Here is a 23,249-nt window from a genome sequence, read left to right as displayed (position 1 = left end):
GAACATATTGTTTATGCTAAATGCAGTACCTCTGAGGGTTTCTGGACAATATTTGTCATTGTTTTGTGTTGTTTACTGATTTCCAATAATAAATATATACATACATTTGCATAAAACAAGCATATTTACACACTCCAATGTTGATAAGAGTATTAAATACTTGACCAATCTCCCTTTATTTTTTTTATACTCTATTTTTTCCCTTTTTTCAAGGCTGTTTTCATTTATGCAATCCACTGTTTGTAATTACAACAGTCTATAAACCAACTTTTAAGTTGACAAATTTCTTAAGACAAATCTCCCTTTAAGGTACATTTTGAACAGATAGAAAAAATGTGTGATTAATTTGCGATTAGTCATGATTAATCACAGACAATCATGCAATTGATCGTGATTATATATTTTAATCGATCGACAGCTCTGATAATATTATATTTGTGGACAATGCCATTTATATCAAAAGCTATTTATTTTTTGTATTAACCAAATACACATTTATGTATAATTTAAATATATGTCATGATGCATGTAATGAAATGCATCCATCTGAAGTGGGATATGACATGATGATGTCATGCTGAATTAGGGTATACTAGCACCTGTATTTGGTCCTGACTACTATCATGCTTATTGGAAACACCACATCAATATAACAGTAATTGTGAATTATGACAGAGAATGTTGGCGCTTCTTTCAGTCTGTTCATTTCTTTTATGTAAGATGATATTGAAGTGGGTGCACTGTGCGGAACCTTCTCACTCGACCAGTGCTCCCACTCACTCACCCAGCACTCAGTACACTATCTCACACACACACACACACACACACACACCGAGAGCATTTTCTGTCTGTCTGTCTTTCATTCATCCCTCCTGGTGAAGGCTGCTGCTGCTGCTGCTCTCACTTTCTTCTTCTTCTTCTCTCCCTCCCTCCTCCTCCTCCTCCCTCCCTCACGCTGGGATATCTTACTTTGTTTTGGTGTTCCCTCCGCGGTGCCTTTCGGTCGGAGGAGTAGTAGTGGATGATATCAACAGAGCTACGCTTCTTCTTCTCCTTCTTCTTCTAATAGCTCCAGCGATACTACAGCACGGACCGGAGTCGCTAGAGGACACGCGCATCATCACGACAGCACGAGAGCAGCGCGAGGGAGTTTATTTTTTTTATTATTTTATTTTGGTGCGATTTAAAAAAAACAAGAAAATAAAGAGATCTGTATTGAAGAGCAGCGTCACCACGGACGCTCCACCGCCACCGGACCAGACTCGCGTTAAGTTTGTACGGATTGTACGGCACAGGTGCGTTAACGGAGTAAACCCAGACATTAGGCGGATGGTTGTCGGAGAGGAGTCGCTGCCTCTGCGCAAGGTGAGTGATGGACTACTGGTGGGAGATACTGACAGGAGTGTTTGCTCAACAGATGAATTATTGACCTGTATTGACCTCCTTGCTTTGACGTCTGGATCATTCTTCTGTCTGTTTTTGGCACCTTAAATCACTCAATATCTCTCTATGGGGATTCCTGCTGGGATATAGTGAGTGTCTGTGGAGTTTGTATAGCAACCTCTTGCAAACTTTGTTGTTTTTTTAATCTGTAGATAAATCTGAGGCATGATCTACATTTCCAAAAACGTACAGCATCTAACTTGCTGCATGATATAGTTTTTTCTATTGTGCTTATAATATCTTTCGTTTTATAGAACAATTTCTCATAAAAAAGAAGCATGTACAGTAGGTCCATGGGTGTGTTTCTGGAGTGTCTCAGGATGCTGACCATGAGGTGTTGGGACTAATGTAGTTTACGGCTGAAACTAATGATCAGTTCTGGTCAATAAAATGTCAGAAAATAGTGGCAAATGTCCATCACAGTATCCCAGAGTCCAAGTGTGAGATCCCCCTAAATGTGTTGTTTTGCAACAGTGCAAAAAGCCCAAAGATATTCAGTTTCCAGAGACACAAAGCAAGAGAAAAGCAGCTCATCCTTACATTAGAAAAAGATGAAACCAGAGAATGGCTGGTGTTTCTGCATGATAAATGACTTAAATGATTAATCGATTATCAATATAGTTGCATAGATGAATCTTCTGGCGATGGACTATTCTAATGATTAATCTTATTTCATTTCAGCTCTAGTTTTGAATGCATTTAGAGCAAGTTGGCAGCCCACTCCAGTTTGAATTAGATGCAGGGATTTTCCTCATGATTCAGAAACTTTTCACAGCGGTGCAAATCCAAGCTCTGGCACACCTTCAATAATGACTTTATGTAAAATATGAATATGAGACACATGTCAGATATATTATGGATTAGGTCTGATACTTGCTGCGTCTAGTTTCACTGGCTCCTATCCACCTATTGAGAGCGCGCTCATTGCAACTATTTGTCACTTTGGGAAGAATGCGTCAGTCTGGCACTGGGCATCTGTGGCAGGATGATACCAGCTTATGGCCTTTACACAGCACTCGCCTGCCTGTCACCAGGACTGACCCCACACACACACATACAAACACACACACACACACACACACACACACACATATACACACAGTGCAGGCTATCTCCAAATATCAGTCATTCAGACACAATGAGGTGTCATGAAGTAATAATTCAATGTATTTGTAGAAAAAATGCCTCACTGCAGTCTATACTCTGCCTTTTTAATTCCACTGAGTTGCACTGGGTCTATTTCCACATGTAGCCTGACCGCCTGTGCTGAGCTGTGCTCTGTTTACATACAGTTATTGATCAGCATGCGCCGTCTTCTACTGTACATCAGGTCACTGCAGCAGACAGAGAAGAGCAGAGTGTCTCAGAGGTTTCAACAGGAGAGAAATGCACCTTATACACCATATAGGAGCTGCAACTGATGATTGTTTTCGTTATAGTGAATCTTCCAGGTAATTAATTAATCGTTTGGTCCATAAAATGTCAGACATTTGTGAAAAATGCCCAGAGCCCAATAACACATCTTCAAAATGTCAACAGTTCTAAACTAGAGCTGGAACGATTAGTCGATTAATTGATTAGCAGCTAATTTTGATAATTGGTTAATTAAAAGTAAATTCAAGAAAAAAAATGACAAATATATCCCAGTTCCAGCCTCTCAATTGGGAGGATTTGCTTCTTTCTTTGTCTTGTGTGATCATCAACATCTTTATCTTTGGTTTTTGGAGTTTAGTCAGACACAACAAGACATTTGAAGATGGCATCTCGGGCTTCAGGAAATTGTGATGGACATTTATCACAATGTTCTAACTTTATGTAGAACAAATAATTAATCGATTAACCAAGAAAATAATTGGCACATTGATTGATAATGAAATAATCATTGATTGCAGCCCTATTATAAACTCAAAAACATTCAGTTTAGTATCTTGAAAGACAATGAAAAGCAGGAAATAACATTAGCGAGGCTGAAACCAGCAATTTGTCTTCGACTTTATGACTTTAAAATTAATCAAAATTGTTGCTGAATGCATTTCTGTAGATCGACTGATTGTTTCGGCTCTACGCCATATTCCATTTAGTTACAACTGAGGAAGATGTTTTTGTGTTTTTCATTATGCGACCCCCTTTTAAGTTTCGTAGAATATGCAGCAACACAGTAAAGGTAATGATACTGATTGTAACAGCTCGTATTTATGTCACTCCTCATGTACTGCCCTGTATGTAACTTCAGAGCTGATAAGTGAACATTTTAAGAGGAGCAAAAATGACAAAAGAAAAATAAAGCTAAGTTAATTAGCATGTTCACAATGTGGAACATATGCAGAGTAGCTGCTGCCAGCTCTGAGTCGTCTAGAAGTACAGGAGCCTATTTCATTCTCCCTCTTTCTGTCTCTCGTGAGGTGATGAACTGCATCTGGGGGGAGAATCTGATTAACCGACTGGCATAATTTACACAGTCCTGAAGGAATAAACGGAAAAGCCATGTTGTTCTTGCAAAGTGCCCGCTTGCCTTCTATACATACAAATAATGCACACACACATACATACAGAGTCCGAGAGCAATAATTGAGGCAGTGATGCTCCTGAAAAGTGGCGGCTGCTTCTTCATTTTTTAATAGGACATGGATTGATTGAACGGATGCGTACGTGTGTGTGTGTGTGTGCGCGTGTTTGTGTTCATCGGCGTGCAAGTGCTCTAGTTTCCTTAAGATTGATAGCGCATCATGAGTAGGTGTGTGTCTTTTATGTGTGTATGTTTTCCTCCAGTAGTGCTCCATAGCAACAGGCAGCATATCTTCTTCAAATATCTTTTTTCTCACACAACGTATGCTCTGACCTTTCTGCTGACTGAGTGCATGCGAGTCTTTGCATGGGTGCATCTGTGTTAATGTGTGTGCGTCCATGTACATCAGTGTGTGGGCCATTTGACCTTTCTTGGTGTACAGTCATTAATAGCTGCATAATGGCTAATATGGAGCCGCCCGCTGTGCCTGTCTACACGATCAAGTTATTGAATCGGTCTGTCTCATAGCAGCATCAGTGTGGTGCCAACCTTTTGCCAAAGAGGCTTTTTGTGCCTCTTTTCCCGCTCAAACAAAGCAGATATCGCCACCATTGTGCAGTATTGATGATAATTTGGCATGCTTTGAACAAGTGGCAGTTTATCTTTTTTAGCCTATTCCATGTATCCCGCAGTGGGAACAAGAAAGACATCTTAAATATATATCTTGACACGTTTTGCCTTGTTATGTTAATATCAGTGTTAGCCTAATATAACTGGTTGCATATTTCATATCCGGGAAAGAGCAGACAGAGCTCTTTAGAAATCAATTTTCTTTTGCTCCATCACCATGTTCGGAAACTGGCCTGCTGCCAGATAGGGAGGGGATGAGGGAAGGAGAGGGGGGATATTGTGGGTACATTAGTGAATGAGGAGAGAAAAATATGCTTATCAGATGTGAAATTCACGCTTTCCCATCTTTGAATTTGTCTAAATAAGTTATTCGCTTTCTCAAAACTTCATAGATATTCTCAAAAAACACACCAAGGAATAGATGCAAGAAGAAGCACAGTGCATGCACTTGATCATATGTCAAAGCTTCCTATTTATATAGGCTAGGGTCCTGCAAGGTCATGCCCTATTTAATCCATGCCAGTGTGTGTATGTGAGTGTGTGTCGCACAGCATGCGGTCCAAGCTCATACAGCAACAGCATATTCCTTTGTATGCATGAATGTGTGTGTGTGTGTGTGTGTGTGTGTGTGTGTTGGAGATGCACAGCATGCAGTCCAAGCTCATATCGATAGCATATTCCTTTCTGTGCATGTGTGTGTGTTTGGCCATAATTTACACAGCGCATGAGCACAGCGCAGTATGATGTTTATCTGTATGCTGTCTTTGTAGATGAGGGTACTGTTTGCATGTGGAGACTATATTATATATTATATACTCGTATAACAAATAACTCACCGCTCTATCGTAGAATCTGTGTTGTATGCATAAAGGCTGATGGTCTCTCGCTTTTCTTGGAAATGGTTCTGCAAGAGTAAAATAAACAAATGTTACCTTCTCATTTTTGCAATTCCCGTATCGTACTCATATTTAGAAAACATATTGTATTCTGTGAATCAAATTGCAAAAGGAGGCAGACTTCATGTGACCGACACTGGCAGTTGTTTTGTAGGGTGGTGTGTGGGTGATACTACAGTAGTATTATTATTATTTTTCTCATTTGACCTTATTTGATTGCTTAAAGGAGCAGTGCGTAGGATCTGGCAGTATCTTGCGGTGAGGTTGAAACTGCAACCAACTAAAGGAGAGATACAGTGGCACGACGAGAAAATTCAAATGGCCCTCTCTAGAGCCAGTTGTTGTAGTAGCGTCCGTTATTTGGAGCAGAGCCAGTGGTTAGAGTGTGTGTGTGTGTGTGTACGAAGGAAGTGAGTGGCGAAGCAAGAGAGAGAGAGCAGCAGTGACAGGAGCGAGTAACGTTATTGACTCCGGCCCAAGCATAGAAAGTTAAGTGTTTGGTTTGTCCGTTCTGGGCTACTGTAGAAACATGGCGGAGCAACATGGCGGACTTTGTGGAGAGGATCCGCTCCCTATGAAGACATAAACGGCTCATTCTAAGCTAACGAAAACACAACGATCATTATTTTCAGGTGATTATACACCAATAAAAACATATTTATTAATAGTATATTCCATTTCTGCTAATAGATTCCCCTAATTGTTAAACGCTGGTCCTTTAATCTAAAATAGCTCAAAGTTTGAGTTGCTTTTCTTTTCGTGTTGTTTTCAACATGGACTTTATTTCCTTTGTTTGATCACTTGATTGCCGTGATCAATGATCATTGATTGCCTCTCTGCTCTTGTAGCTCCAGTTTAGCTGGAGGCACTGTTCTCTAACAAACTCTCAAGGACCAAGCAAGCTCTAACAGTTGAACCCAAAAGCTAAAATCAATTCTTTCAATGTAACAACACTCACACTGTCTTAGAGAACACAGCTAGCTGCAAACTGAATAAGCAAAAATCTCTACAGTGTGAAAATTACAATCAATCCCGAGGATCGTGTAGTCAGCCCAGCGCGAAAACAACTGAACTTGTCCTTTAACACTATTGCACTTGCCTTACTTTACCCTGAACTTGACCTGTTTAATTATTCCAGCACAGTTGAACGGTAGGTCATGCAGGCGGCCATGCATACAACAGAAACCAAGGGTGTATTTGTGAGGTTTTATAAAAACACTGTTAAAGACACACGGATGCAGAGACACACACCTCTTACAAAAGGTGCATTTAATAGGCTGTTTTTAACCTTCGGCTTATTGTTGGGATGCCTGCAGGCATGACAACTTACATTCACTCAAGTTAACACACACACACACACTGACAGACACTTAAACACATATAGGAGACCTGTGATTGACAGTTGATCCTACAAGGATATTCGTGTACACGTCCCCTCAGGACCAAAATACATCGTTAACTCTCAGCTGTGTTGCACTAAAACTATTTATACACCTGCTTTATAGTCCAACCGTCATCTTGCCGTAATATTGGTATTGGTCGAGCCTTTTGTGCAACAGAACTATGAGCTTATTTTACTAATTAGTAGGAGGGAAAGTGTCATATTGTTAATTAGCTGTTTGCAGTCATATCAGTTCAATAATGGAGACAAATAGAAAGAGAGTGAGAGAGGATTGAGATTTGGAGAGAGGAAAGTCATTACAAAGCATTGTTTGGCTTGTGTCACTTCAGTTGTTCCACTTATTGCAATTTTATGCCTGATTTGTTTTCCTATTTTGCTTTTCTATATCTTTTTATTTAGTTTATTAGTTGTATGTCTCACTGCAGCCCAGTCTCTTAGGTAATGAATGTCTTTGTGTTGAGGTGCATGTTGCCTCATGGGAAATCTGTTTGCTCCCTCCTCCATTTTGCTCCAATCTGCCCTAGTGGTATAACACATACTGCAGGGCTGGACATTAAGCTTTTTCAGCCCTTCAAGCAAGTAGCTGAGATGTTTTACTTGACCGATAGCCAAACTGACTTGTCCGAAATGGAAAATATAGGCCAATTGAAAAATAAAACTAAATCAACAGGGATGTGGACGATTATTATAATTTATTATTATAGTACAAAACATGTTTTTGATATGCTCTCCTCAAAGCCACCAGACTCCATTGACAGAAAACATTAATTTTAAATTAATTGTAAAACACACATCATTCAAACTCGACAGAAACACAACAAAACTCATCGAAACTATCTCCTTTAGTCTTTCCACTGTTCCAACGATCACCAACTCTGTCTGCTTTCTACAGAAGAATGGCATTAGTTAGTTTTAATTATGTATTATAAGCTGTTTAGAGCTAGTGTTAGGAAGTTAAACAGGTCACAATTCCCTCTTTAATATATATATGTTATATTGCTGTGAAAACATCTCCTTCAAACAACTATATTTAACCAAGTTTCTCGCCAAAAACTAGATTTTACAAGATTATATTTCAACACATCATGATAGGGTTATAATTTACACTTGCCCATTTTACCATTTTTACTGAATAGGGCTTGATTATAATTCAACTCAATGTAATCGCTGTTAACGTTAGCTGTTAGCTCCGTTATTTAGTCAAGCAAGACTGTGTGTGCTGCCCAACGGCTGCAAACAGCTAACAGCTAACATTAACTAGCTCTGCTTCTGCCAATTTCAACACAGATTTGTTGTTCACAATGTAGCATTATCAAAGATCAGCGACTAGAAAGCATTAATGCCGATCTCCTGCTTGCATATTTTTCCGAATATCGGCCGAAGATCACATTTATTTTTCACTTGCCCGAACACAGAGTTTACTTGCCCCGGGCAAGCGTTAATGTCGAGCCCTGTATTGTACTTGGTTACTTACAATATAAGATTGCTCAAGTGCGGGTTTTTGTTTGGGTTTAGGAAAACACACAAGAAAATATTGGATTATAATATTATCATTATGTGCTCTGCACTCTCTGCTTATCAAAGGCAATGTGTGTATAACTGTGTGTGTATTATACTCAGACGACCACATGCTGCCAACAGTGAAAATCCTTGAAGTAAGTGCTTTTATGCTTAGCTTAATACCATTCTTAAAGACCCTCTTTTAATCGATCGCACCAATGCCTTGCTTTTGTTGAATCCTCCAACTTTGACATCAGTGCGGTCTCAGGTCCAATAAACTTGGTATTGAATCTGTGTGTTTAGTGCAAAAACACCAAGACGCTGTTTAGTCTATAATTGCTCTGCCGCTTTCAAGGGGAAAATATGGAGATGAGAACTGTGCCAGGAAAGTTAAACTAAAAAGAATAAGAACATTTTGGACAGAATGTGCCAGAGTATAAAAACATTGCAATTAGTTGCTAATGGAACAGATAGACCCCAACAGTTTTGTTGCCATTCAGCATAGCACCCCCCATATGGTACAGTAACATAACAACCACCGTTCAAACTTCAGGCTGCCTTCGTCTCCCCCCATTAACTCAGTTACTGAACACACACACTCAGATAGACACAGGGGGGTGGAGATGTGCTCGGTTAAACTGGGAAAACTCAACTTTGCCCGGGATAATAGTCTTCATTCACCCTCTAATGAATCCATATTGTGGCCTTAAGCGGTAGATCTGCTATTAATACCATTAACAAGTAATGGCCCAGAGAGAGATTTTCAGAGATAAAAGCACCACAGTACCCGCAGGAATAAAAAGGTCTGATAAAAGCAGAGAGGTTACAAAGTCTATCAAATAAATAAATAAATGAGATGAATAGAGTTGACAAATAGACAGCTTGCTTCACAAACTGCCTTGCCCTGAGAGAGCACTAGTGGGGACCTCCTGTTCAATCTCATTTATCCACTGATGAACAAATGTTCTTTACAACTGTAGAAACTCAACAAAGAGCCACGAAGAAATCAAACTTGTTTACTGTGCTATTCCACTGCAATATCTCCTATAAATGTGACTGAGACGGAACAAAAGAAGTGGTATCCAAGGACTTATTGCACTACTTATGCAATGTGTTGCATTGAGCTATCTGCTAACATCAGCATGCTGACATGCTCACAGTGACATTGCCACCAAATGTTAACATTTGCTGATTAGCACTAAGCACAAAATATAGCTGAGGCTGATGTGTCATTAAACCCAAATATTGGACAAATTGACATTTTTACCTGCTGATGGCATGAGAAAGGTCAGATGACCAGCAAAGTTATAACAATTCATCCTGGGAAGGGCATGAATGTGAGTACCAATAATTCATAGCAATCCATCCAATAATTTTTGAGACATTTCACTCAAAAAAAACCCCAAACAAACATAAATTTGCACTTCATGGTAGCGTTAGAGTAAGTGTTATGGGATGACTAAAGTCTAAGAAGCACAAATGTCTGTACAAAATGTTGTTGAAGAAGATTAATTATACGCACATCATGTACTGTAGGTGCGAGGCAATCAGAACAGCGTCAGTAAAGAAAAAGGTAACGCCTGCACACCACTCCATGCCACAATATTTGTATTGACTACGTTTCGATCCTGCTTGGATCTTCGTCAGGTCAAAGTGTTTAGTGCGCTAAGCTTAGCCGTCATAGAGCTTGTTTTGCCTATTGGTGTGCTTTATGTATAAATATGGGTACGGTTTCCACTTTTTCATATACTTTGACCTGATGAAGATCTAAGCAAGAACAAAATGTAGTCAATAAAAATATCGTGGCATGGAGTAGTGTGCAGGCGTGACCTTTTTCTGTACAAAATGTTGCGCCAATCCATCAAGTAGATGTTGAGATATTTCACAGCATAAGTGAAAGGGAAGTAAAAGTGAGAGTATTGTCGGACCCATCGCACATCCTCCACTCTGAGTATGAGCTCTTAAAATCTGGTAGAGGATACAGAGTCCTCAAATGCAAACTGAACCGTTTTAAAAACTAATTTGTGCCCATCTCGATCAAACTTTTAAATCTTAAATAATGTTTCCTGAGGCTGTAGGGTTGTGCACTAGCGTCATGGTGTTCTTATTCATGTTTTTTATCTCTTATTTATGCTGTTTTATATAGATCTTGTGCAATATGGGTAATGTGCAATATATGTTGTTTGTGGTTTACATTTTTATGTGTTTTTCTGTTTACATGTTGATTGATGTTTGCTTTTAATGTTTCTATTTATTGATACTACTGTTGAGGCAGCTGATGGTGTGCAGCATTGAGTCCAAGACAAATTTCCCCAAGGGGACAATAAAGTGTAGGCCTATCGTATTGTATCGTATCGTATCGTAAAACCTTGAACTGCTGGATCATCAAAGTCATTAGGATTCATAGCAGTATTAGCATGTTTCCTAAACTAAAACAGTTAACATGAAAAAGTCAGGGGATCACTAAAGCTATTACAACTCATCCTGAGGGGTACATGAATGTCTGAACCAAATTTCAGAACAACCCATCCAAAAGTTGTTGAGATATTTCAATATTGACCAAAGCGGTGGACAGACTGGCCGACCGATATTGCCGTCAATAGAGGCACGATGCTAGCGTGGCTAAAAAGACTACGATTCCAACATGCATCCAACACTTGGTTGTTTGATACTCTTCAATAGGCACATTTCAGTCGATGCCATATATGTTCTGTCCAGTCCTGGGGGTATTAACAAAAGCAAGAGTAATAATGCCTTTTCTTGTTTTTAGGCTGTATTTATTCAGTTTTGAAAGGGAGACTGTACACCCATCTAAAATATGATAAGGCTTATCTGCAAGTATCTCGAAGAGGAATTAGTGCCTCTAACTTCAAGTTGCATTGTAATTCATTCTAGTTGTAAGGTGCATAATACAGTAGCTTATCTACTTTTCTTTTGCAAGAGTAGATAAGTCGAGCCTACATCATTTCTCATGAATAATCCCTGCCCTCAAGGCCACAGTTCCACCACTGGGAGAGAAAAGAGCTAGAAGAGATGGGGAAACGGAGACAGAAAGATGACGAGCATAGAGTGAATATCTGTGACTGTTTTTGAGTTTGTCAATATCAAGATGCTCCATAATAACTCAGACAAGTCCAAAATAGAATTTGGGGCACGCCAAGCAGTGAGCAAAGGGAGAGAAAGAGTCATAAAAACACAGACACACACCCACTGACTCAGGGGGAGGAGTGTGTGACCTGACCTTGGCATTAAATGTGCTTTTTGTTTCCGTACCACACTCTGTCTCTTCCCAAGAATATCGTACCCTCTTGGTTTGACTGTGCTGAAGTGAACAATGGGGGAATACACAGGAACCCTAATCACATATTTGTCACTCATTTTGGATATTTAGCTTTTAGCTCTTAGTTGTATTTTCCATTGCGAGACTTGTGTGTTTGTACCCTGGCTGTATTTGAGTCTGTGTATGTTTGCAGTTTGCAGCTTTGAGCAAGAATAGTACAAAGCGAGCTCCTGCAGTGGAAACAGAATGAATGTGGATTTGGGTTCAGACTCGGGCTCCGGCTCCTTTGAAGATGTTATTCCCTCAGTCTAGTACCTTTGATTGCTACTGTACAAAGGGTAGGGTTGGAGCGAGTGTGAGGGGGGGGGGGGGGGGGGGGGGGGGGGGGGGGGGGGGGGGGGGGGGTGGTAGACGAAGGGAAAAGTGTCTGAAAGATTACATTACCAAGAGTGAAACAGGGAAGGAACTGTAATGTGGAACATCAAAGTGTCACGGCAGAATGCCTTTGCAATATAGGGGTTCCATATTATTAACCCTGCAACCCTTTCTCTTGTTATACCCACTAGTGACTCATTAGACAGGTCATTGGCTCACAGGCTGGTGTCAATATTTCATTGTCTGTATGCATAATTTGACAGTTAAATCAGAGCAGCACTTTCAAACGAGAAGGGAACTATTATATATAAAATGGGAGCACGGAAAGAGGGAGTGGGGAACAGAGTCTAGTTAACAGCCACTCTTCTGATGGGGCATAAATTCGAAAGATCGAGGGAACTTAAAGGGTAACTTTGGTATTTTTCAACCCTATTTGCCCATGTTTGTTGTGTCTAAGTGACGAATGGGGACAACAATTTCTGAAATTGCTCCAGTATTGAGCGAGAATGCTGCAGACGGCAGCGGCTAAACGGGCTGCAATGTAATCATATCGGGCAATTCCGCACCATCAATTTACGTCCACTAAAAGTGCTTGTTTTTGCCACTGGCAGGCTCAGATTGTTATTATAAGAGTCTGACAACAATATGGAAGGGACCCGACAGAGAAATAAAACATTTTTCTTTACCTTTCGCTTGATCCGGTTTGTTTGTTATTGTTATTGTGTCCTTTGACTTGTTGCCAGAAGAGTGAGTGAGAGTTAGAGAGATGAATGCCGGTGTTGTCAGTGGTTTTGTTGTGTTGGAGTACAGAAAGCGTACCTAAGTGTTATCTAAAATATTTTCAATGTCATGGCTGGATATTCAGCGGATTTCGACAATGTGGATGCCATGCAAGATTTCAAAAAGAGACTTCTCCTTGAGCGAGTCTTGGTTAGACACAAACACACACAAACAGACCGGATCAAGTGAAAGGCAAAGAAAAAAGTGTTTATTTCTCTGTAAGGTTGTTTCCATATTAGACACTTATAATAACAATCTGAGCCTGTCAGTGGCAAAAACAAGCACTTTTAGTGGACGTACACTGACGGTGCGGAATTGCCCGATATGATTACATTGCAGCCCGTTCAGCAGCTGCAGTTCTTGTTCAATACTGGACCAATTTCAAAAATAGTTGTCCCCATTAGTCATTTAGACACAAAAACATGAGATAAAAGGGTCCAGGTTGAAAAATACCAAAGATACCGTTAATAAGAAGCCCATCTGCCCCAACCACCTGCTGTTCTCTCTCTTTTTATCCCTCAGTCTCTAAGTGTGTGTGTCTCTCTCTAACTCTGTATGGTGTGGCACATTTTTTTGTCATTCACTAGTTCATCTCTTGTGTTCGTTATATCAGTATACCAGGGGCGTCAGTAGCTCAGTCCGTAGGGACTTGGCTTGGGCCCCGGACGGACAAGGTACATAGTGTGGACTGGTGACTGGAGAGGTGCCAGTTCACCTGGGCACTGCCGAGACGCCCTTGAGTAAGGCACCGAACCCCTAGCTGCTCGTGGCGCTATACTGCGGTATGTGTAAAACAAGAAAAAGAAAACAGCAGAATGAAAAAAATGAATTTCAAGGGGACAAATTAAGAACATTATTATTACCAATAAAGGTGTGTTTTCAGTTCATAACTGAGGATGTTAGGAGTAGAGTCTCTAAAGCTCCCCGTTGGTATAAAACATTACACTATATCACTGTCACTACAATAGGGCTCTCATTAACTACAACGCTATCTAGTTGCAAGTAATGCTACAAACTAATTAATATTCTAAGCCTATGCGACAGAGAACAGTCTAAGTGGTTGCATTTACTAGACAAGAACAGAAAGCCACGTCCAATTCAATGCCAGCTTTTTAATGAACGATGGGCCAGAGGCTGAGATTTGAGGGAGGGCTCAGAGTTCACATCCATGTTAAATACTTGATGTGGTCTTAAAGGAGAATCCCCTTAAGGTTCATTCTGTCTTTAGATGCCTCGGGCTTTCCTGCATTCATTAAGACTCATCTAGGTTTTGTAATCCTGTTTTTAATTGAGTTTTGTGCTTTTTTCATTTTTAATTTGAGCTGTAACTTTCATGTCTGTCCTCTGTCTGTCAAAGTTCAGAAAAACAACAAACAACAAAATCTAGTTTTTTTTAAAGTATTTAACACTGGGGTTTAAATTCTATACTAATCTGCTTCATCAGGACTGTGTGGGTGTAGTTTCATTTGATTGACAATGGCCTGACAACCCACCAACTGTCTTCAGATTGTGAATCACATATTGCAAAATCCTGCTTGGCGCAGTATGTAAATTTTTCTTACTGAGCTCCCGCCGACATAACAGCAAAGACAAGCTGTGGCTAGTATCGTCCAATCATACTCATGAAGGTGTATAACACGGCCAATAATACCTGACACACCAACACCGCTCCCTCCGCAACCCCAACTCCATCCTTATACGTGAGCTATATTTTTGGTGTTGTTGACTTACTAACATTCAATAATCATGTATGACTAGTTCTCCCGGCAAAATCACAGAATGTCAACATTATGAATGAAGCTTTGGACCGTATAGCCCTGGAAAACACCTGCTCGGATGATAGGCTATGACATGTTGCGGGTATGCAGACGTATTGGCGGGCCAGCTTTGCCGGTCTGGGAAATCTCCCCGCGTTGACTTTCCACCGTTCTGTCAGCTTAGTATTCCGTAAAAAGTTCTCAACCTTGTGTCCACGCTGCCAGCTAGACACATGGTGGAGGCCTGATGCACGGCTGCAGCTCCTAACGCTGCTGACTGAGCATCTCTGTCGGGCGCATCCAGGGCCCTCTGGTTGCGAATGTGAGTCACATGCTTTGAAAATACTCCATTCTGCTGATATCTAGAATATTACTACACATTGTTTTATTTCAGATCTTTATTTGATAGTAGATTGATTCAATTTCACGTGCTCAATCAAATTCTTAACGACCAATTAATCGAGCGTCGATTAATCGTTATCATCCCGACACCGAATGCACAACGTGCTCATTTTTTGTGGAGGCAAGCCTCGCCCTGGAAACAGCGCAGCGGAGCTCTTTGCTTGATGGAATTAGACGGGAAGACGCTTATTGTGACCAATCAAACTGTGGTTTGCATAGCTTGGTTCTCATGACTGGTAGTAGACGGTCAAACAATGGCGAATGTCAAGTATTTGTGATCATAAGCGGCAAAGCCCACTGATAATAATATATTTTGAAGGGAAGGGGTTGATAAACGTCATAAGAGTTCCCTCAAAGAGCAGAGCCTTTTCCGCCAAATCTAACTGTATAGTCTTTGCTATGACTGCTCAATAAATTTGGTCATCATTGATGACATAGTTTCCAGTGACCTCTGTGTGCATCTGAGCGGAAAATAAGATGTTAATTATACTGTAACTCTAGAATGCTGAAATATAAAGAAGGAATCGTAAGATGAACTGAAGTATCGCAGGTACTAAATATAACACATACCTATTTGTGGTTCATGCTGGTTTAGAAATTGCTGCTAAAGTTGCAATAATTAGAATCTCATAACATGCAGTAACAGCCCATTGAACAACTGCTCTGGTCTAATATGGTGGGATTGAAACCAGTTTTCCATTAAGACCTCTAAACCCTTGTAACATGAAGACATCACGTCCAGCGCACCAATTATAAACCTCCAGTCCCCCTCCCTCTCTTTTTTCCTCTCTCCTTACCTCTTTCATTTCCCCCCACTATCTGTCCCTCCATCTTTTCGCTTCGTTAGGCCTGCCATGCTATTAATCTCACCAACAGATTGCCTCTATTAATTAGTCTACATCTCTCATCTTGCATGTAATAATCGGAGGTAATAGAGATATTAGGGAGATAAGGACATTTCTGCCGTCACATTCACTTTTAATTAGCCTGAAGATTAAAGATAGGCTGGCTGACGTCCAGACAGACAAGGTCTTTTTCTTGCCACAAAAACTCTGGGAGGACACAAATTCTGCAGCAAATCCAATGTGTCAGTCTGCAAAACATATCTGTTCCATCGTGTCTCACAGGACACCTCACATAGTGACGGTAATAATGCGTCCATGCCTCTCTAGACAAAACAAGTTTCCAGCTTGTCATCAGTGACATTTTCAGAATGAATATTATCCCTCACAGACACGTATAACTCACTGAGCATACGTAAAGGTAATAATTCTAATTCAAATGTGTCTGCATTGCCATTTAATTTGTATGTACGTGGGTCGTACTGTACTGCAGGATCAACTAGATAATTGAGGAAGTGTCTATACAGCATGTCTGCGGTTAATTGGAAGGTCCAGGGTGCACTAAACAGACAGGGAGAACAGACAGGGGTAATTACCAGTAGTGTGTGTTCTCATATGTGTGTGTGTGAGAGTGTGTGCGTGGCTGTGCATTGGCTAAAAGGTAATTACACACTAGACTTGAAATAAATAATACCAATTACTGTCACAACTTTTCCCTGCTGACACATGGAGTAGATTTTATCTGATCTCATCACTAATGTTGCAATTCTCAGGATACCGTGTTGGATAAAAGACCCTATTCTTCTCAATGTTACTGGAGCTGACCTCTGCAGCATTCATGTATCGTGCTCTATAAAACACTTCGCCCCCGCAAGCACCCCTGTCCTGTCGCTTCCTCGGGGCGAGGGGCTCATCCAGTTTAATGGTTGATGTTCCTGGACCGTTCCCTCCAGACCCGTTACTCACCCTAACCCTGTCAGAGCACTGCCTACGGGGCACACATAATGAAGAGAATAGAAAATTGAACACAAGACCACAGAGCATCATTAAACCATTTTCTATTACGGTACTCAGTATAAAAGTGAAAGAAAACACTGCTGCCAGGTTGTTAAGAACCCAGAGCCACGGCTCCCAGTGGGATACTCAGGTCTCTATGGTTTTACTGGTTGGGGCAATTGTAGCGCCGACAAGGTTTTAAGACACCGTTTCTCACCGGGGGAATCTTGCTGGAGACCTTTTAACAATTTACTTCAGAGACTGGAGTCCTCACCGAAGTTGCTATTGGCTATACTGTACCGCTCTACGGCATGATTATTTCCTGCCACTGTTCAGAAATGTATGCAGAGGGTGAGAATGGTGGATAAGTATTTCTTAGCTTGCAAAATTGAACGTCAAAATTCTAATTTGGGTTGGCAAGACATGCTTTGTGATTGTTACTCACGAGAGCCCAGTGCACAAAAACTGTTGGAAAGTTGGGAGTGGAGCCGCAGAGCAGAGCTTTGGGAGGACTGTATGCTGACTCAGCGTGGAGTTGAAGAGATGAAAGTGTTTATCGCAGAAAAGCCAAGATATGACTTCTTTTTGAGTCCTCTTTGTTCTATTCACTTAAAGGCAGAGTCTGTGATCTTGAGAAACTATCTTGAGTAGACTAGATTTTTAAAAATGGTCCAACCAAAAAAAACTAACCCAGTGTTGCCAACTCTTCTTCCATTGAAAGTAGCGAGCAGCACTTGCTCCAAAAGTCCCTAAGTCTAGCAAGAAAGTTGCCAAGTCGGCAGCACTGACAGCCTGTCGCTTCAGGCCTCACTCCAATGCCACTCCCCCAAAATTAACATAATGAACGTAAACAACGAACATGGCTATTGTTAGCACTCACAACTGTCACAGCTTGTGGAAGACTCCAGTGAAGGGCAATGAGTGCACGGGCAGGCAGACAGGTAGCCCGTCCAATCATTACATTCGGGCCAAATGAAATTATTGGACGCTTATTACAGTCCCATGTCAACCAAAGATACCAGATTATTTTCTTTTTTTTAATCAGAGTATTTGATTTATTGATTGCTGTCAGGATGTAAAGAGAATTTCAACTAATATAACAAAAAATGTTTGTAAAATCTACCAAACCTTCCTTTAAATGCCAACACAATGATTACAATACCATCAATACATACGATGAGAGTGAATAAATACTGACAAAGACAACTCCTAATACTTCAACTGATACTCACCATTTCCAACTTAGAGCGCAAAGAAGCAACTGATAAAGATGGCTGGCAATATTTGGTCTTATAACCCGGCCGGAAAGCTAAAACCCAAGTTTCTAAAACTCTTAAAACAATGTTCCTTTGTTTAATTTGTATTACTGAAGGCAGAGGTGGAACGTGTCTAACATCCTGATTCACCACTGTTCAATTCACAGGGTAATATTGAAGTTGTGTTACTCCAATTTGTTTTTTATTGTAGTTAGTAGTTATATCACAGATTATTCTTTTATATACCAAATATATACACTGATAAATGTGATGCGTTTTTATAACTTAAACTCTCAACAAGGCATTATGTAGTTAAGATTAGGACCAGCTTGACCAACTACAACATAAACGTGCTTATAACACATTTATGTATCAATAAAGCAACATAAAAGGGCCCATTCTTTACAATGAGTACAGTACATAGCCTATACTTTTGATAATTAAATATTACTTTATAATGGAATGTATTTACATTTTGTTTTTGAAACAATTTAGATTTCACTGGTCTTTACATTATCAATAACCATAACTAAGGTCATCTTGTTTCTAACTCCATGTTGAGTGTTTTTTTAAAAGTTTATTGAGAAGTTAAATGCAGAAACTCAAGCCAGAGCCTCGGGCCACTGTTTCCAAGGCTGTAGCCAAAATCACCCATGAGAGGATGTTCTGACAGAGAGGATCAACGTATATTTGAGCTGGACTGTCACGATGAATCTGTCATTCTGAAGGAAAACTATTTCTAAATTGAGACGAGATACACGCATGCTCATGCACACCTCTAACACGCACTGTAAGGTTCACTGACATTTTATCCCGTCCTGCATTTTAATCATATTCATATCTGCGTATGTTTGGGCGTGTGTGTTTGTGTAGTCCCAGATGAAGATGAAGTCTGCGGGCGTCGTGGATGGAGGCTTGTTCACAGAGAGCTATTGTAACATCTGCAATGCCCAGCTCATCTCCGAGTCCCAGCGCACCGCTCACTACGAGGTGAGTCCGTCTCCGCTCACACAGGAATGTTCGCACAAAACAAAAACAAAAATGTTGCTGCGATCACTGCGTTGACGAGCAGATTCCTGCACTGTACACTTCATAAGGCATCAGCCTTATTTGTACCAATTTGTTCTAAGCAGTGCTCATCCATTATACATAGACTTAATGCAGCATGGTAATGCTAGTCAGTTGCACACAAACAAACAAACACACACACACACTTTTTTGTTTTAATGTAGTCTACCTCTCAGCAGACTCTCTAAGAGTAATTTAATGAATGGCCATTCAATAATCAGCCTTCTGCATTATTTAACCAGGATGTATTTGTGTGTGCATGTGTGTGAGCACATACGCGCGTGCGCTTGCGTGCATGCACTGCATTGAGGTTTTCCTTGATTACAAGACACAATTGGGATTAACAAGCATACTAATGAGGGCTAGACCCTTATCGGGAGAGAGTTAAGCAAGGACGACGACATTGTGCATTTGTCTGAGTGTACCGACCACATTCAATTGAAAGTTATCTTTGTCTGCCTCTCGACACGAGTCTGACAGGAACACACAGTCTTGAGTTGTGCGGGGAAATGGGCAAGCTGAGTCAGTGCATTTCCTCAGTGTCGCCCTTTACAAAAAAAGTCTCTGTAGAGGTCAGTAGATCAAGAAGACAAAGCAAGAAATCATCTGAAGGCAGGGAGTTTTTGCGTGTTAGTTTCAAGGATTCAAGGATAGAAGGCAAGGAAAGGCACATTTCAAACACAGGGTAACTGTTTTACGTAAGACGCAGAGGCAACAACAACAACAACAGGCTAAAGAAAGGAGTACTATCATGGGGGATGAATTATTGAGGAGTCCAGGGTTCAGGAGTTCTTCTCTACTTCAGACTATGACAGTAATGCACCTGAAGCTCTTCAATAACTGCCAAAAAAACAACAGAAGAATGGCTTGTGCACTTCAGCGGTTTAGTTACAACGAATAACAGTTAGTAATTCCAGCTAGCTAGCAACGACTATCCATAAACTGACTGACACATAGATGGACTACGAGTAAGACAAAAGTTTGAGTCTTGCTCATGTTGCTGCCTCACCTTTACACATCAATCCTCTCACCTTTAGATTATTCAATGTTCAAACTGTTCAGGGATCAGATAAAAACGCTGCATCAAACTCGTCATTTGAACCCCTGACCCCCATAGACAGTCAATGCACACCACTGTAACGAAATAGTGCAGTTCTTGGTGTTAAGGATGTGAATCTGATCGTGTGTGAGTGAGATACATTCTGCATGTGCATTCTACACAAACACGCAATGATGACGCAACATTTCATGATGACATTTTTTTATTATTATTTGTCCTCTGCCCTGCATGTCTGACTCCTCCAACTTGATTTGACACTAAAAACCAAGGAAGATGAGACAGAGAGACGTGCACAGTCCATTAGAGGAGGGTGTGCATCGAGGGTCAGTGCAGGGTAACCATGGTGACACAAGGTCCCGCTTTTAGCCCATATCCCAGAGCCATCAACTCCATGACCATTTATTTATACACCTATAAACACAAGGATACACTCAGCCACACAAACACACACTCGCACAAGCACTGACAAAATGCATTAAAGTAGTCTGACAAGTGAGGAGGCATGTGAGGTAGCGAGAGAGACGGGGGGCGGGGGTTTCATGTCCCGAGGGCAGACGATCCAATCTAAGCGCTGGAGCAGCAAGTACAGTGTCTTGTCAGAGTCTCCCATTTGCTTTCTTTGTGTCCTGTTCGGCCATGATATACACTTTAACTTACAAGTACATTTTCTTCTACAAAGCTTAACTCCACCAATCACATGATCCATGTGATTGGTGGAAACAGTAAAGTGATTCCCTCACAGGGACTTCTTGTTCTGGGTAAAGCCATCTTAAGACATTTGACACATTTGATCCAAAGTTTGACATTTGTCACCCTTGATTAAGCACAATCTTGTATCCCTGCATTCTGCCGTACAATAATATGTATTTGATTGCATGTGTGGCAGTAAAGATACAGCGTAAACACTTGCTTCTGGAAAATTGCCCCAGCCGTGGAATTCATAGATAATAATAGTTGTTATATGGTAGGCTGAATGTCACAGAGCTTGCCAATAAAAGGATAATGTATAGCGCAAGATAGCTGTGTCAACCTTGTACACAAAGAGCTGTCTAAAACACGTACACATGCACTAATCTTTAGCCGGCAGTATGGCCAGTGATTTTCAATGTTCTGCATTAAAGTGAAAGTTAGCAGCTTCAAGGACGGCTCACTGTCCTTTCATAGAAACACTACTTTACTGTATAGTTCTGCCCATTACAGATTACAGAGTTACAGAGGCAGACAAGAACACCCACAGACGGGTTGGTTGAAAATACAACAATAACAAATGACTTAGCAGCACGAACACACATCGACAGTACAGATGTGCACTTGAACCATCTTCTCACCCATAGCTTTTAATATGATGCAGACTCATTTCAGTCTATATATTAATATCTACAATTCTATTAATTGTTGATTCCACAAAAATAGTTTTTTAGAGGCACTTGAATATCATCGTTTCAATTTTACTGTAATTTGTGTAGGGCTGTGTATTGGCAAGAATTTGGCAACACAATTCGTATCATGATACAGGGGCTATGATTAGGGCTGTCAAAGGTAACGCGTTAATGCAAATTCGTTTTAACGCCACAAATTTCTTTAACGGACTCAGTCTTAAATCTAGAGTGAAGAGACTGGCATCTATGAAACTAGAAAACCTAAGGAATCCGTTGGTACAAGCCATATCATACTAGCTTGTTGCAAAGGAGGTTAAATAACGCTCCAATCATGCGCTAAATTTTGGCAAGAAAATACTGTCATGGCTATTTTCAAAGGGGTTTCTTGACCTCTGACTTCAAGATATGTGAATGAAAATGGGTCCTACGGGTACCCACGAGTCTCCCCTTTACAGACATACCCACCACCATGTTGATAAGAGTATTAAATACTAGACAAATCTGCATTTAAAGTACATCTTGAACAGATACAAAAAATGTTTGATTAATTTGCAAATAATCGCAACTAATCATGGACAATTGTGCAATTAATCAAGATTAAATATTTTAATCGATTGACAGCCCTAGTTACGATTCAATATATTGCGATATTTGCAATACTGTAAGCAAGGGGGGATATATTGTGATTTTTTAAATACATTTTTGGAAACCTGTCATGGTATAAAGAATACACCGCCATATGCATAAAATCTGAGTAAAAAAAGTTAACTTTTTTATTCAATCAGAACATTAAGATCTGCATTTGTATGTATCACAGTCCCTGTAACATCCAACATCACAGCACTACTTTGAGAGGGCTCACACACTGAGGAGGCAAATCTCTTTGCAAATAAAATAAAGTATTGACTGAGTTAATCTTTGCATATAAACTATTAATTAAAAATCAATACAGTGTTTTTAAGAATCTATACAGTATCATAAAACATAATATTGCAATACTCAATATTTTCTTACATGCCTAAATTTGAACCTTCCAAATTATTGCCTCACTTCCTTTGGCACATGTAACTCCGAACCACTTCCGCTTTCCCAACATCTTATTAAGGGGTTCCCAGAAAGCTGAGGTTGGCACAGGCCATTAGTCAACAAGCCGGGGGCAAAATGTCTGCTAGCATCATCAGCTGAAACAGAGATAAAAGCTTGGAGGGAGTAGTCAAGGTGGAGTGACAGTTATTGATTTTTGTTTTTCCTACTTGGCTCTCTTGATAAAATAAAACTCAGTTCACTGACTGACACTCTTTCTCTCTCTCTCTCTCTTTCTGTCTTTCTCTCAGAGTAAGAAACATGCCAACAAGGTGCGCCTGTTCTACATGCTTCACCCTGAAGACGGAGGACCACCTTCCAAGAGACTGCGGCCAGATAACCCAGTATGCTCCCACTGAGTGTGTGTTTCTGTGTCTGTGTTGCATAACATATTGTTTGAGATTTTCTCACTTCAAATGTATATTTTCTAACTTAATTCAGACTTTCAAGCTTTTAAGATTCATTCATGAACTAAATGACTCACAGATGTACCTGTTTAGATAGTGTAATCGCAAACTGAAGTAACTGAAGACAACTATTTGCATGCTGAACTGTGTGGAGCATGTTTTCATGTATGTAGATGACCTTAGTTGA

The 23,249-nt window shown here is 40.4% G+C and overlaps 1 protein-coding gene across 2 annotated transcripts in view; it reads left to right on the top strand.

Moving 5' to 3' along the window:
* Positions 1-860: 860 nt before the first annotated feature.
* Positions 861-23,249, top strand: part of zgc:171482 (zinc finger protein) — a 60,537-nt gene continuing 38,148 nt past the window's right edge. Inside the window, exons 1-3 of one of the 2 annotated variants that reach the window (XM_037782748.1) lie at positions 865-1,365; positions 18,939-19,055; positions 22,907-22,999. In XM_037782748.1, coding sequence (XP_037638676.1) covers positions 1,330-1,365; positions 18,939-19,055; positions 22,907-22,999 — 246 coding nt within the window. In that variant the 5' untranslated portion in view covers positions 865-1,329. Of the gene's footprint in view, positions 1,366-18,938; positions 19,056-22,906; positions 23,000-23,249 lie in introns of both variants that reach the window. The other variant, XM_037782749.1, reaches the window with a different exon arrangement.

This window comes from Sebastes umbrosus, chromosome 10 (assembly GCF_015220745.1).
Source record: "Sebastes umbrosus isolate fSebUmb1 chromosome 10, fSebUmb1.pri, whole genome shotgun sequence".
Taxonomy (NCBI): domain Eukaryota; kingdom Metazoa; phylum Chordata; class Actinopteri; order Perciformes; family Sebastidae; genus Sebastes; species Sebastes umbrosus.
Note: the sequence above shows the minus strand (reverse complement) of the source record. Positions and strands in the feature narration are given on the sequence as shown.